A 16,203-nucleotide genomic window follows, 5' to 3' on the forward strand; every position below is an offset into this window, starting at 1 on the left:
AACCCCTGGGTGCATGCACTAAACAATTTACAACTGGCTTACATCAATGTAAGTTACTAAATCAATATAAGCCAGGTGTAACAATGACCAACCACACCATCCAGGGTCTTCTCTACACACAGAGACCTTGCACCAGTTCAAATGAAACCTGTTTAACTAGTACAAGGCGTGTGTGTGTATATATAGACAAGACCCTGGATGGTATGACAGGTCATTGTTACACTTCAGATTTATACACCCACCAGTCGGCATGAAAACACACTAACACCCAAAAGCAGAACGAAAAGTCACTTATTAACTCTTGACAGGAAAAATATACACTTCACCCTTTAAAAAGGGAGACTCTAGGCCATTCACTGCATGAAAAGCCTTCCATTAACACTGAACTGAACTGCATTTCAGAATCAAGATGCCCATCGGCAGAACTGAAGGCTCCCACTAAGCCCGGAGAATGGGACAGTGGCAGCTATGCAATCGCCTTTAATGCAATTGTAGAAGATCACTCCTTGATGATTGTTATGAACCATTCAGAAAGCCCATATCAAAAACAGCGGCTTAGAGGAAGGGTGGTGTCAACTTTACCTTTCACTCACCTTGTGGAGGGGAGGGGGCCGGAGGAGATTGTACATGTTCAGGCTGACATTGGGCATCTGAGTGAAAGACGCTAGCCCACCACAGGCTACTTCCCCAGCACTCCTACTCCTTGTCATGAACTGGCCAGCTCTGCAAATCAAGTAGGCAAGCCAACAGCCAAGCAGGAAATGACTGAATGCAAGCTTGCTCTCTCACGAGCTTGTGGTGTCTCTTTTGTTGATTATTTTAGCAGCAAAGTACGAGACGTGTAAGCTGGAATGTTCACTACAGAGATCAACTTCCACCGGTGTTAAATTACACCCCTCGTTTACTTTCTACCGAAACATCTCTATTTCCTTAAACCCCCCACCCGCTTTCAATATATCCTTCCGTCTTTTTCATTGTCAAGGTAAACTAAATAGCCCTGAAGCACTCGCACACCATACCGTGTTTGTCTTCATGGATCAAATTAAAACCTGTTGTGCTTTATAACAAATTAATACTTAAAAAAACCTAAACTTTATTTTTGAAGTATATAGAGGAAAATGTTTGTTCAAAAAACTGTTTAGAGATGGAGCTAAGTTCTGGAAGCCCCAAACGCTGCTGAAGTTCAGGGGCAGAAGAGCTGTAAGTGATGCCACGGGGACACCACTGGGCAATGTTTCTTCGTGTAGATTGAAAGTTTCCACACACAAGACTGCCAGCTCTGTCACCCAAAATCTCTCACTGCCTGGCTCCAGGAGCTCCTGAAACTCCAGGCCTCCCTCCATCCTGACATCCCAGTAGGCGACAGCGCGAGAGGTGGAAAAAGCAAGACATTTGACTGCAGTATTTTCTTGCTGAGCCATTTCCAGTAGCCTGAACAATACTCATTAACAGTTCTACCCAAGTCAATCACAGCGTATGCTGCCAGAGCTTCACCATCCCAGTGTGTTTTGGGGGTTTTCTTAAGAGCACTAGCACAGCCAGGTTTATAGGACTGGGACACTCCTACACATCTTGGGTGGCTTCAGTTAATCAGTATTGGAAAAGCTGAGATTTTAACCATTGACAAAGGCATAGTTAAGGGAGAAGGAATATGGGGGTAGGAGGATAAAAGGCAACAAGACCCTCCTGCATGCCACAGACTTTATTCTATAGAGCACCCATCCCATACAACTGTAACAAATGCAACATCCCTGAGCACAGAAAGCCTGTTGCAGCCACACAGCCCCAGAGTACACCAAGTATAGTGCTGGGAGTATTTTATTTTAATACTGAATTAAGAAGCCTCTCCCAGTTAGTGCCAACATTTCAGACATGGAAAGCTGACTCCCACAGAATCATAGGACTGGAAGGGACCTAGAGAGGTCATCTAGTTCAGTCCCCTGCACTTATGGCAGGACTCAGTATTATCTAGACCATTCCTGGCAGGCGTTTGTCTAACCTGCTCTTAAAAATCTCCAATGAAGGAGATTCCACAACCTCCCTGGGCAATTTATTCTAGTGCTTCACCACCCTGACAGCTAGGAATTTTTTTCCTAATGTCCAACCTAAATCTCCCTTGCTGCAATTTAAGCCCCACTGCTTCTTGTCCTATCCTCAGAGGTTAAGAACAACAGTTTTTTCCCCTCCTCCTTGTAACAACCTTTTATGTACTTGAAAACTGTTAAGTCCCCTCTCAGTGTTCTCTTTTCCAAACTAAACAAACCCAATTTTTTCAATCTTCCTTCAACGGTCGAAAAAGTTAAGCTCCACGAGGGATTACCTAAGGTGTTTAGGAGCACAAACCCCAGTGTCTTTAAATGAATCTGCATTCCTAAATCCCCTTGATGTTTTTGAAAACTCTCCCCCATCCTCCCAAACTCAGTATTTAGGCACTTACATAAATGGCCTGATTTTCAAAATTGCCAAGCACCCAGCAGGTGTTCAGTGCTTCTGAAAACCAGGGGTCAGACCCTCAGCTGGAGGAAGTTATTCCAAGCATTTATTTAGGTCCCTAAATATTGAGATAGGAGCCTACCTTTAGGGCCAAGATTTTCAAAACTGGGTGTCCAAACTACTGAAGTATACCAGCCCCAGCAGGCCCTCACTGCCATGCTACTGGAGATGAATGGGCAAGGGTGACTCAGAACGGGTACTTGTACCATCTACTGAAATAGAACAAAAGGGTCTGGGATTGTCAAAGGGGCTGAAGGGAGTCCAACACCCAAATCCCATTGGAATTCAAACTCCCTTCGGCCTCTTTGAAAGTCCCAACCAAGAGAATTAACCTTCTAGCTATTCATGGAGTTTCACCTCAGTTACACAACAGCAAAGGATTCCCGGACACGCACACACAAGGGATTATGGAATTAACATTGGTACTCAGAGCAGTAGCAGCACAATAGAACCATGAAAATACATTAAAGAGCATCCACGAAACTGACAACTCCCTTTGCTTTGGAGCTTTGGGTTTGTTTTTAACTCTGAAAAGAGGCATTAAGAAGGGGAAAAGACGACAATACCTGATCCTCCAAACTGCGTGCTCGCTAGCGTCGTGGGTCTGTTTTTTCCATTAGCCACTGGCAGAGGGAACATCTAGAAAAACAGGAAGATGAGAGAGAGGGAGAAAGAAGAGAGATTTCAATACGTTAGCTTTGCCGTGCTGTGGTAAGGGAGGGACGAGAAAGAAATAAAAGTACGGGGAGTGCAGAAATCTTTCCAACTGCTTTCTCAGCTGGTCGATATAGTAGGGAAGAAAGAGAGTGTGTGTTCCAACTCTGAGCTGGTATCTGTCTATTCCCAAGCAAGTAAACTTTTGTGTACACAGACCTTCCAATTTCTTTTTCATGAAAAAGCAGCTTCTGGGATATTTCTCATTTGCACTGGAAAAGAGAGGTTTCCTCTTCCCACCCCTGTGCTTAGGGCTCATTATTTCTTTCCCACATTATTACAGGAGGCAAAAAAATTCTAGGAAGATCACAAGGCCACAAAGTATTTGTTCATTCCCTTATCAATAAATTAGGGTAAAGGACGTAGTACCCACTCTCCATCTAAACAGAGGTTCACCCCACTCCCTCCCGCAAATTAAATTACACACGAAGACCTGGTTTATTTCCTCTTCTTTTCCCCCCCTCCTTATTTGGTGCTAACCTAACATCTTTCTAGGATATAGGATAGCAGCTACCATAGTGACTCGAGCTGGAGAAGACACTGATGACTAAAAGAAAAGGAGGACTTGTGGCACCTTAGAGACTAACCAATTTATTTGAGCATAAGCTTTCGTGAGCTTCAGCTTGCTTCATCGGATGCATTCTGTGGAAAGTGTAGAAGACCTTAGTATATACACACAAAGTAAGATCTTCTAAACTTACCACAGTATGCATCCGATGAAGTGAGCTGTAGCTCACGAAAGCTCATGCTCAAATAAATTGGTTAGTCTCTAAGGTGCCACAAGTACTTCTTTTCTTTTTGCGAATACAGACTAACACGGCTGTTACTCTGAAAACTGATGACTAAGCTACACATTTATTTGCTGCTCACCTTCAGTGCACCACAACCTTATTTACGACTCCAGAAGATTCTCCTCCCTCCTCTTCCCCTAGTCCCTCTTCTTTTGGGGGCCAAATGTGAACATCAAATAGCCATCCACTTTCCCTTTCCACCCAGAGACACTGCACCAGTGTAAATAAGCCAAGGTAGTGGACATTCTGCAAGAATCTGTAGACAGATAAGTCTGATTCCAACATTATGTAACACATGATCAGAAAGATTAATGTGCTTTACAGTATCTGTTATTTTAGCTACCTGTTTGCTACACTGTTACTGGTACAATTTATAGCTAATCTCCCTCTGCCAGAGAGCTTCCTCAAAAATACTGCATACCTAGTCAGCTAACTTGGACAAATATTTTTAAAATAAACTGGGTGGGTTCCAAAAATTTGTTGTTTAAAAATGTATATGCACCTGCCTGCAGCAGAAAAGAAAACATTCATTGAGCTTTGGCCAGTAAAACAACTAGTGGGGAAATGCTTAGTAAATTAACATTTTAAAATGTTTTTTAATACTAAACTCAGACACTTCCACCATCAAATCATTTACGTTATTTTTAGCTTCATAATGTCTGAATAACTCAAAGTTATAATACTTTAAGGATTAAACAATAACACTTTAAGAAAGAAATGCAGCATTTCATACCCTGACATATTTGATGCTTTCTTGTGACCAGGAAGTGTTCCTTCACACAGTTGTCTGCTCAGCTTTGGTTACTAATCTCAAAAATACAGGAGTATGTGGGGGAGATTTTTCAAAGGCAGAAAGACCAATTAGCCAATCAACTTCCATTGAAAAGCCATGGAATTTGGGTGCCCAACTCCCATACATACTTGTGAAAATATGTATGTATGCGTGTGCAAGCATGGACACATCCAACTAAAAAAATATCTAAACAAAAGGCTCACAAGACACTTAGATTTTCAGTGCTAGTAAAGAAATTCCTTAGAGCAACAGCAATGTTAGTTTATATAGAGTGTTTTTGTAGCCATGCTGGTCCTAGGATATTAGAGAGACAAGGTGGATGAGGTAATATCTTCTAGGTCCAATAAAAGATATTATCTCACCCAGCCTGTCAGTTTAGAGAGAGAGATTTTTAAAATAAGGGATACTAAAATGTTATTGTCAGAAATTCACTTCATTAGCCCAGTAAGACAGCAAGGGACATTGCCTTACTCCCTCCCCTGGAGACAGGAGAAATGTTACTTTAACTGAAATGGTCAGTAATCTTCATTTCTAAGAACTGCAAAGAAGCTCTCTGGGTTGTTTTTTGTTTGTTTTTTTTTGGGGGGGTGGGGGGGGAGCCCTTGAATTTATTGATATCGAGCATCGATTTGTACTTAAGCCACAGTTTGCTTATTTTTCATAAAGCATTTCTGCTTAATTGCTGATGCAACAACAAAAAACCCACAAGGTTAGAGTGAAAACACCAATGGAGAAAATGTCTAGTTTTGTTCCATTGTGCAATACACATTTTCTCTTCTACTTCTGCAAAAGGGGTCTCCCCCCAGCACCACTATTTCTGGCAATCCCCAACACGCCCACACACTGAACACACATGAATGAGGGATGCCTTCCCACCTCTTACCTTCATCTTCCTTAGTCTGTTTTGAAAGATACTGTCAGTGGGAGTCTGAAGTAACCCTTTCCTGCTCTCATTACCATAGGAATCAAAGAACTATCACTCATCAAAGCAAGCTGAGACTTTAAAGCATCACAACATTTGATAAATAAGGAACCGCACACTAATGTTACTTCAATACGAATTTACAAGCCATATATTATAGATAAAATGCAGGAAATATAATGCTTATACTGTCAACTTCTGTTTTTCCACAGTGAAGTGGGTTTAAAATCACACTGCTATGCTTCAATTAAGGGCATAGCGTAAATCAGATTAAGAGTGTCCTCTGCCTTTGTTAGTTTGTATCACTCAACAGCAAAATCTAAGTTCACCCACCCACTGTGAATTTCCTTTTTATTTTTAAATGTTACTTTAAAAATAAAATATTTAGATGGAAAACACAGTAAGCAATGGAAGGGTCTAAGTATCAAGCTCTTCCAATTTTGTAATCGGTTCATTACTTGTTCTTTGTTGGATTTGAACAACATAGGTTTAATGGTGTTATGTAAAATCCCCCGTCTTAAATTTCTGTATACAGTATTGCACAGATGCCTTCAGGCTCTTTGACAGATGACAACTACTTAAAGGTTATCCCCACAGATATCAGTGTCATTCTTGGATCCAATAAAAAACAAATCCAAACCAAGTGGGGAAAAAAATACAGAGATATATTTTAATGGATGGTTGCATCTAAGATACCAGCAACGTTCTAAGAGGTAAGCTTATAAGTTCATTTGTCCAGTCACTTATTTTATATGTGGAGCCCTACCAAATTCAGTCATACGATTTTAAAAATCGTAAATTTCATGATTCAGCTATTTAAATCTGAAATTTCATGGTATTGTAATTGTAGGGGTCCTGACACAAAAAGGAGTTGGGGGGGGGTGTGTCCGCAAGGCTATTGTAGGGGAGGCTGCAGTACTGTTACCATTACTTCTGCTCTGCTGCTGTCAGCAGCGCTGCCTTCAGAGCCGAGCAGCGGGAGAGTGGCAGCTGCTTGCCAGGAGCCCAGCTCAGAGCTGCGCCCTCAGTCAGCACCCGACACTCTCCGGCCACCCAGTTCTGAAGGCAGCAGTGCAGAAATAAGGGTGGCATGTTAGGGTATTGCCACCCTTGGCAATATATTAACCGTAACAATATATTAATATATTGCCACCCTTACTTCGGCGCTGCTGCTGGCAGGGCGCTGCCTTCAGAGCTGGGCACCTGGTCAACAGCCCCCGCTCTCTGGCCACCCAGCTCTGAAATCAGCACAGAAGTAAGGATGTTAACCTTGCGATCCCCCTGCAACTCCCTTTTGGGTCAGGACCCCCAGTTGGAGAAACCCTGGTCTCCCGCATGAAATCTGTAGAGTATAGGGTAAAAGCAAACAAAAGGCCAGATTTCATGGTGGGAGACGAGATTTCACGGTCCGTGACGTGTTTTTCATGGCTGTGAATTTGATAGGGCCCTATTTATATGTTTATTAGCTGACAGATTTCAGTGATTTTACAGCCATTGCAGCCTATGGAGTTAATATATATTTTGAAAAATCAATTAATTTCTTTTAGGAACACTTTACCCAGACTTAATTTATTTTAAGTGAATTTTTCACCTGCTCAGACTATAACAAAGCAGCCATTAGTTATGTAGCTGCTACTCATGCATACTAAGTCCATTAAAAATATTCTATTTACTGCTATTAAAGAGCAATTCATTACGACATAGCAGGCCTTTAGTTCATAAGGTAAGTCTCAAATTAATAAAAAAGTTAAACCTGAAAGCTATTTTGGAGCACATAAAATATCCAACCATTAACTTCTTTTCTATTAGGAGGGAATAGAGGGGATTCCACTTAACAAAATTAGCAAAGGCATAAGTGTTGCTTTAAGAAAACCCTCCCAATTAAGGCTTTGTTTGCCTACTTAAATGTAAAGTGAACTTTATTACAATTCTATTCTAAACAAAAAGGAGTTTTTATCATGGAAATGCAGGCACTCTGCCTTCGCTACAGTGAGACATATGGCACTGCTTTAACAACACTTAGTGTTTTAACTTTAGGAAGTAGTTGAAGCTAAGTTTTAAGGAGCTCCAGACAAAAAAGTCTATCCATGCAAAACTAGCCAGGTAATTGTTACTCAGCTTTAGGAAGGTTGGACACAACTCTGCCTTGCACACAAAGTTTTACTCCTCATGGGGTGGCTGAATCCATGTGGTTCAGCATTTAATACAGAGTGCTCTCTTCCAGATGGAATTGTTTTTACGGTCTATGGTAAAGTCCTGTCCACACAGCAACTTACGACATATAGTACTTGGTATCCGCACACCATATGGTTAATACTCTATTAACAGTGGCAGCTAACAGCATTTCGCCCTGCCAGAGGCTTAGACTGGCACTCAGCCGCCTCCACATATCTGGTTTGGCACACTTCTGCAGCACAGACAAGACCCCTAACCATGCCTGTGTAATTGTTTGGCTGCTGCTTCTTTGTCCCAGCTCTCATCGCGCTACGACACCCCAGACTACGCCACACCAGAGGCTTGGTTCTTCCGCCGCTCTGCGTGTGCGCCCTCAAGGACTATTTCCCTACTAAGGCATCATGGGATAGCTTCCCAAATTTTCCCAGAATGCCCTGAGACAAGTGCAGTTAGGCAGCATGGAGATCCATGGACACACACAGTAGTGATGGCTGCTTGTCTGAATAAAGCTGGATGGCGTGAACGACAGCAAGTTAAAGTGACAAGCCACAAGCTAGATTACAAAAGTCCTGGCTGTGACTGCAGCCTAACTATGGCTGAAGCCCCTTCTGAAGAGGGCAAGTACATGAAGCCTTAGAAATGCCAAGCCACAAGCTGAACTATCATTAAAATTATAGTCTAATAAGGAAAATTAAATTTAATACTTTGAACCAATACTCAAAATTTTTCTGGGATGCCTTCTCCCAGATTTGTGATTCCCCTTCTGGCCCGCTGCCACGAATGCAGCGGTAAAAGCAAGCTTACAAATTCACTTGTATTTTGAGGCACTGAGCTCAGAGGCACTTGTAAAGAACTCTGATCTGCACACCCCAAAGCAGTTAGTCTACAGGCCTGCGAGTTTGGTCTGGAGTTGTAACTTCAGACCACTTAAATAGACATTACAACACTCTTTGCTTTTCACCGTTTACTGGCAAGTTACTTTGGTAGAAAGCTTTGGATGGGTGTTTTTGCAGTTTAATACATACCTAATTTTCTCTCTCTTTTTTTTTTTTGTGGTCTAAATCCTTCTCCCCAGGATAGGAGAGTTTACCTTATTTACAGTATTTTTCACAGACTAGGCTGCCCTCATATACACAACCATTAGTGTCAGGACAGAAAATTCACCCAAATGGGTGGCAAACACAGCTCAGAGCTGGTCCAGAAATCGCTTCTTTCCTAGAAAAACAGATTGAAAGCACTGGTCTAAACAGATGCTGCTGAACCACAAAGTCCTGGCCTCAATAGTTTTCACTCCTTTATCCTACTCTGACACAGATCACTGGGACACCTTTTCATTCCTGCTTATTCAGAGATGAAGGAGGGGAAAAAAACCCCAAGAGATCCAGACCATGAGACAAATAAGTTACATTCCAGTTACAAGACATGTGAGCACCCTGCAATACTCCAAAGATTTAACTATGTAACTTCTATACTATGCTTAACAAGTATCAGTACGAGCATTATCTACTAGCTAGTGAGTTTTATGTTATTGTAGGTTTTTAAATTCTCATTCTTAGTGGGATATTTATTATTTTTAGAGACCTCTTTAGGCAAAAAAGTATGTTCATGTCTGAGTGCGGATGGACACAACAGGCCCAATTCCAAAACTCACTAACCGATTCCCACTGACTTGACAATGCAGGATCAGGCCTAATTTGTTATGGAGATAACCCATTCCCAGAAACAGAGTTATGCAGGAAACTGTCTCAGGCCCCAATCCTGCAAGCCACAGACCCTGGTGCTCACATGGAGCCCCACTGACATCAAAAGGTCTGCACGCCTGCAGCTACCTATTCAAGTGTCATACGGACACAATGCTCCAAATTCCAGTCTCACACTGGATTGGCTCTGGTACAGTGATTTCAACAGTTACATATTTGCACTAATTTAAGAGAACAGCAATTTTACCCAATTTATTAAATCTTAGCTCCATATCAAAGTCTGGGCCCAGGGAGAGTTTTAGAATACAAAAGGGAAATGTGTTATTATAATGGCCCCAAACAATTACAGGAGTTGCAAATAAGGATATTTTCAAATTTGCTATAAACTAAGTTGCAAATAGTGGTTGGGAATTCTTTTTGGAAAGGAAGGAAGAGAAATAAGAAACTGTCCAATCTTGAACTAGATTATGGATATTGCAGTTCAAAACTTGGATCTCTCATACATACAAGCGAGCAGTGAATTCCAGTACACCTGCCAAAGGGAACAGAGACCTCTAAAGTGAGGGAGAAAAGAAGTTGCTCACCCTTCCCCAATGAACCCTGAACATATTTGTATTTTTGAGGTATAGCGTCGTCACAGCTCCCCTAGCAACTGTAAAAGATATTACCATTACTTTTTGATTAGATCAACCTCCCATCAGCTGTAGGTGGCTGAGAGAAGTTCATCTTGTCCCACCACCGTGGGAATTCTCGTACAGGTTAAGAAGAGAACACGTCATAAGACTACATGTGGATACATAGGATGCCTGTGCAATTTGGAGCTTCTTACTGATTTCTTAGAATAGAGCTAACTTGCAGCAGTTTTCTTATCTATGTTGTATCTTTGTGCTGGGATCCAGAAGAGATGCAGTGTGTTAACACAGATTATAAAGGAAATAAGGGGCAAGGAATTGTGACCATGCTCCCTTGTTTTGTACCCCAACAGGAAGAAAAATCAACACAAAGGCATCACTGACAAATAACTAAGTATACCCAGAACAACCCAGAAGAATAAGGTCTTCATTGCTATTTAACGGTTATTCCTTTCCGTGGAGCTGTGTTTTTCCAATTTGTATGGTAGGTTTGCTTATCTACAAAGCAAGACATGCCATGTGTCATTAGGGTACAGCACATGACAGAGGAACCAAGCTGGAGTTCGCGTTCAAAACAGTAACTTTTTCTTTCCACAGGTCACCCACCAATTACCATCAAACATCACATATAGGCCCTGATCCTGCAAACACTTACTCATGCACTTGTCTTTACACACCTGAGCAGTACCACTAACTTCAGTGGCACAATTCCCATGTGTAAAGCTAAGCATATTTGTGTATTTACAGGGTTGCAGCCTTTGTTTGCTACTACTAAAAGTGACCCCAAAAGAGCACGTACATTCTCTGGGTAACTTCTTAGCCACGATTACTTTATTTTTTAATGACCACCTCAAAATTTTACTGTAGAGCTTTGAGGAGTTTTTTGGGCGAGGAATAGGGGTACAGGAGTACATAATCTCTGTGAAAATATATATAGAACTGCTCCACAAAATTGCAAACTGACATAGAATAATCTGGAAGAACACGTATTTAACAATTTGGATCTGGGAACAGGAAAAACACAGCCTGATGAATTAACTGTTAAGCAAAGTCACATCCTTGCATCAGTTACATAGCCAAAGCTTCAGAAGTCATATCCAGCACATTTTGCTATGAGCATTTAAACAGAACAGACTAATGTTTTCTGCTTCCACAGAACTTCCCCACCCAAAGATCACCATGTGCTCACTGCAAGGAAAGTCTTTACTCCGTGCTGACCAGGGTCCCCCATTGCTTAACTTGAAGGGGGAAAAGAAAAAGAAAAAAGAACCAAGCTGCAGTGCACAAAACGTATCTGAAACCCATCATCTCCAATTTACCTCACTTTTCAGGCTCACATTCTCCCCCGCCCATTCTTCTAGATCTCAGGAACACTGGAAACAAATGAAGCTACTGTCCCTTTAAAGGCCCCCCTCAAAGGAGCTTGCTTACCATACTGAAGTCCAGCAGGTCACTGAGTTCTTTGTCTGTCCCAACTGCAGCCATTCTCTGCTGCTGCTGATTCATACTCCCACAGACTCAACAGTGGCAGTCCTAAAGAAAACCATGGGGGAGGGGAAGAGATATTTTAATGACTAGAGCAAACTACCCACCCCACTGATGAATATTTTAAAAAAAAAAAATCCCTTGCAAATGCCCAGCTTCCAACTTCTGCACCTCAGAACACAGTGAAAGTCCTCACATGGCACCCAGAGGCAGGAACAAGCCTTCTATTGACCAGACACACTTGTATGTTTGTTTTTTGCTGCCAATTCCACTAATTCAGACCAATTCTGTTGCTCCTGGCATGCAGCAAATGAAAAAAAAAAGTCAACTCATTTATCAAAGGGTTCAGGCAAGTTATCATTCAGGCTCTTGGCAGGTTTGGGCTTTTTACCCCTTCTGTTTGTGGGAGTTCCCCTCCCACTTGTTTTTGTCTATTTCTCTTTAAAGTTTAAAAAGGGCCTGATTTCATGCCCTCCCCCACTCCAGGGTGCAGAGCTCCCATTTTATTTTGATTGGAGCTATGGCTGCTTGGCAACTCTGAAAATCTAGCCCTTAGGTAACAAGAATTACCTACCAAAAAGGCAATAAACTCCCCACAAAAGATGGAGAAAATAAAGTTAAATAATTATTTTCACCTTCAAAGAGGTTTCCAAAAATAAAACCCTTAAAACAATCTTGCAAAGTAGGTAAATACTGTTCTGACCAATTTTACAGATTGTTTTTTAAAGGAAGATAGCCAGAGAGATCAAACCCATCATGTCAGGAAAATATTTCTTCAGGAGTAGAAATGGAGGCAGGGGATGGGATAAAGAATTCACTCTTCTTCCTCTTTAAAACTCAGTTATAGCTATCAAGTGCAGCTAGACAATAATTTAACTCATTCATCACAAGTTTAATATTTTTATACACATACAAAACTCTGTATTCCAAAATATTCCGAGGAAGCACTGGCTCATCCATTACATTTCAGTGAGGTTTAAAAAATAAATATGCTGAAATCGATCCAGCACATACAAGACCTCTGCCACTATTAAAAAAAAAGCCAAGGGATTTTTGTTTTTTTAAAACCTGTCTTTGTGTCATCAGTGCATCCGGCAATTATTTTTAAAGCAACTTTGAAAAACATTATTCTCCCTTTCCCTCTGCCCAGTGGGTACTGAAAGAACAGCCCTCCTCAGGCAAGGAGTCCCCAGAGAAGCAAGTCAAAAGCAAGACCTGGAGGGCTGGGTGTGAAGGGGTCCTGCTCAACCAAACCCCAAAACCCAACTCTCACCTAAGAAGCTCCAGACAACTGCAATTCTCCGAGGGGGCTGGGAGCAACAGACAGGGTTTTATTAAGTTCGCAGAGGCAATTTATACAATATGCCCACCAAAAAAAATGAAATCTGTACTTTTAACACCCTCCTAGCCTTTAAAAAAAAAAAGCCAGTGTCCTGTAAAGCAAAAGCCCTGCCCTGATCATGTAACAGAGGGAAGGTTGGGGCTGTTTTTGTTTGCTTTGGTTTTGTTTTAAAAAAAAAAAAAACACAACAAAACTTGAATGTGTGAGAACGACCAAAAGTGTGCATCGTGCAAAACGTTTTTAATGGCTTTTTCAGGGCTGAGCCATGAGCGTTGGGGGAAGGGAAGAGGGGCTAACAAGTGAACAGGATTCGTGTTTCCCTCCCCCAACCTCCAAGCAGCAGCCAGTGCAAACTGCAGGCGGGCAGGCGGGCGGCCGGGAGGGAGGGAGGGAGGAGGGGGGGGGCCCTCTGCCTTTGAAGCAAATGGAGCTGCTGGAGAGTGTTATTTTTCAATCTGAAATCATTCACAGCAGTTTTCCCGCTGCATGCCAGCGGAGAAGCCCTTTTCCCGAGTTAACACACAGCAGATGTTCCCCTATTACCCCTCGCCCCACGCACTTCAACCTGAGACTTTCCGAGTTTCTTCCACCAGAGCCGAGGTGCACCTTATTGCCTTTGGACAAAGGCTCCTCCACCCCCACCTCTCTCTCCTCTCCTCCCCCACCCCCCTCCCTCCCTCCCTCCCCAAAAGCGCTTTCCCAAACTCCAGACAGGGCCTACCGAGCGCCTGCTGCTCGCCCGCAATGCAACACGCAGGGACAGCCCGCCCCGGCCCCGGCCCCGGCCCCCCACGCACACGGCCCCCCGGGAGGGCGAGGGCAGGAAGGGGCACGAAGGGGAGAGCCGCCTCCCCCGCCGCGCTTCCAAGCAGAAGTTTGCCAACTACGGGCGCGCGGCAGGAGAAACAAAACCCCGCGGCAGGCAGCGGGGGCCCTGCACGGTCCACAGCGGCCTGTGGAGATGGACCAAAGATTTAATGCGAAGAGTCCCTCTATGCCCCCCCCCCCACACACACACACACAACTTTCCCATCGTGGTTTGGGGCGGGAGGGGGAGATCATGTTCTCACTCCAAGCTCTTTAAACTTGGCTGGGAGAGGGGAACAATGAACCTTCTTCCAGCCAGCTGCTCTGCCAGACCCTCCTTTTCACAATACTCCCCCCCCACCCCCCCGAATTTAAACACGAAAAATGCACAAGAGCCTAGAGAGTTATTCCACTTACTACCCCCCCCAAAAAAAAAAAAAAAAAACTTTTATCCTTTGCTAAGTAAACACCCTACAGAGCCAGGAGGAAGTTTGCAGCAGTCCAGCTGGAGGGGAGGGGGGATTGTGGCCACTGGAAAGCAGCCCCCCCCCACCCCACCCCACCCCACTTCTGCCAGGCCCTTCACTCACCCAGCCACGCTGGGCTGAAGTTCACAACAGCTCTTGAGCGAGGGGGAACAATAAGCCCGTGGGTAGCAGCGGCCTTTAGAGGGGTGTTGTGGGGATGGGATTGGAGAGGAGCCCCCCCCGCCCGAAGCCAGCTCCACGCACGACCCCCCCCCTCCCCGCACCCCACATACCCTCCATACAAATCTAGCCTGCAGCCCCAGGATGGGGTCAATCCGCTCCGTGCAACAGCAGCCTGGAAGAGGGGTGTCGTCGTCGTCCCCCCCCCAAACCAAACAGCCCGCTCGACAGGGCCCACGGGGCTTTGTCCCCCCCCCCCCCCAGAAAAACTCGGCCAGTTGCCTCCCGACCAGGGGGACCTGGAAATGGGGCGGGGAAAATGAAGGCAGAAAAAAAAAAGGGGGGGGGGCAGTGAACTCCCCCCGCCCCAAAACCAGCTTTTCCCGTGTGGCTGCCTAGAAGGATCCGAGACGAAGTTCCAGCAATTCGGGGGGGGGGGGCGCACACACGCTAAGCTCCATGGACACAGACCGGGGGGGGGGCAGAAAGGAAGCCCCCCCCCCCCCAGAGCGGAGCCGAAGTTTGCATGAGTCCCGGCGCGTGTGTGGAGCAGGGACAATAAGCTCCATGCAGCAGGGACCCGGGGTGGGGGGGGGAGAGAGATAGGAAGAGCCCCCCCCCATATACCAACCCTCTAAATCCGCCCCCCCCGGCAGGCGACGCGCCCGCCCCCCCCCCCGAGAAAGGGGGGTTTTGCACTTCGGAGGAGGGGGGGCTCCCTACCGCAGAGGCCGGGGGGGGGGGGGAGGACGCCCCCCCCCCCACGGCTGAAGTTTGCAGCAGTTCTGCTGGGGGCGGCCGCGCACCGAACTCCCCGCAGCAGGGGCCGGGCGGGGGGGGCCACCCCAAATTCCCCCCCCCCCCAGGATTTTTACCTGCTCAGGAAGAAGCGCCTCCGAGGGGGGAGGGGAATGGAGCCCCCCCCGGGCGCTGCCGCCGCCGCCGGCGGCCCCCGGACAAAGCGGCTGCTGCCCCCGCGCCGGCTGCCTGGGGCCCGCGGCGCCCCGCTCCCGTCCCGCCCGGAGCCCGCCGCGGGCTCTATTGTTCTCGCCCGGCGGCCGGCGGACGCGCTCGCTCCGCATGGGCCGCGCGGCTCCTAGCGCCGCTGCCGCTGCTGCTGCTGCTGCCGCCGGCTCCTCATCGTCCCCCCGCGGCGCGGGCGGCTGCTGGCGCTGGGGCGGCCGCGGACCTGGGAGCCCCCCCGCCCCGCCTGCACATCGGGGCTGCCGCTGCTGCTGCCGCTGCGGGTGCGGGTGCCGGGCGCCGCCTCCCCCCCGCCGTATCCTTCCGCCGCGGGCCAGCTGCGCCGCGCGGGGGGGGGGGGGCGGGGCCGGGCCGGGCGAGGGGTAGCCCCGCTGTCACCCCTCCCCCTCCTGCCAACCCCCCCTCCCGCCCCTCCTACCCTGCCCCCTCCCCAACCCCCCCGCCCCTTCTCTCCTGCCCCCCGCCAATCCCCCCTCCTGCCCCTTCTCCCCTGCCAACCCCCCCGCCTTCTATTCCTGCCCCCTCCCCAACCCCCCCGCCCCTTCTCTCCTGCCCCCTTCCAACCCCCCCTCCTGCCCCTCCTACCCTGCCAACCCCCCCGCCTTCTATTCCTGCCCCCTCCCCAACCCCCCTGCCCCTTCTCTCCTGCCCCCTTCCAACCCCCCCCTGCCCCTTCTCCCCTGCCCACCCCCCCTCCTGCCCCTACTAACGTCCCCTC

At 46.3% G+C, this 16,203-nt stretch overlaps 1 protein-coding gene across 9 annotated transcripts in view; it reads right to left on the reverse strand.

The window, feature by feature from the left end:
- TCF3 (transcription factor 3) overlaps positions 1–15,734 on the reverse strand; it is a 127,331-nt gene extending 111,597 nt beyond the window's left edge. For 2 of the 9 annotated variants that reach the window (XM_073323788.2, XM_073323787.2), the window contains exons 1-3: positions 15,377–15,734; positions 11,652–11,753; positions 3,060–3,132 (exon numbers count right to left, since the gene is read on the reverse strand). In XM_073323788.2, the coding sequence (XP_073179889.1) occupies positions 3,060–3,132; positions 11,652–11,726 (148 nt within the window). In that variant the 5' untranslated portion in view covers positions 11,727–11,753; positions 15,377–15,734. Of the gene's footprint in view, positions 1–3,059; positions 3,133–11,651; positions 11,754–11,876; positions 11,954–15,376 lie in introns of those variants that run through there. The other 7 variants (XM_073323786.2, XM_073323784.2, XM_073323783.2 and 4 more) reach the window with 5 other exon arrangements.
- Between the last annotated feature and the right edge of the window lie 469 nt (positions 15,735–16,203).

The sequence above is a fragment of the Lepidochelys kempii genome, chromosome 25, assembly GCF_965140285.1.
Source record: "Lepidochelys kempii isolate rLepKem1 chromosome 25, rLepKem1.hap1, whole genome shotgun sequence".
Classification (NCBI taxonomy): domain Eukaryota; kingdom Metazoa; phylum Chordata; order Testudines; family Cheloniidae; genus Lepidochelys; species Lepidochelys kempii.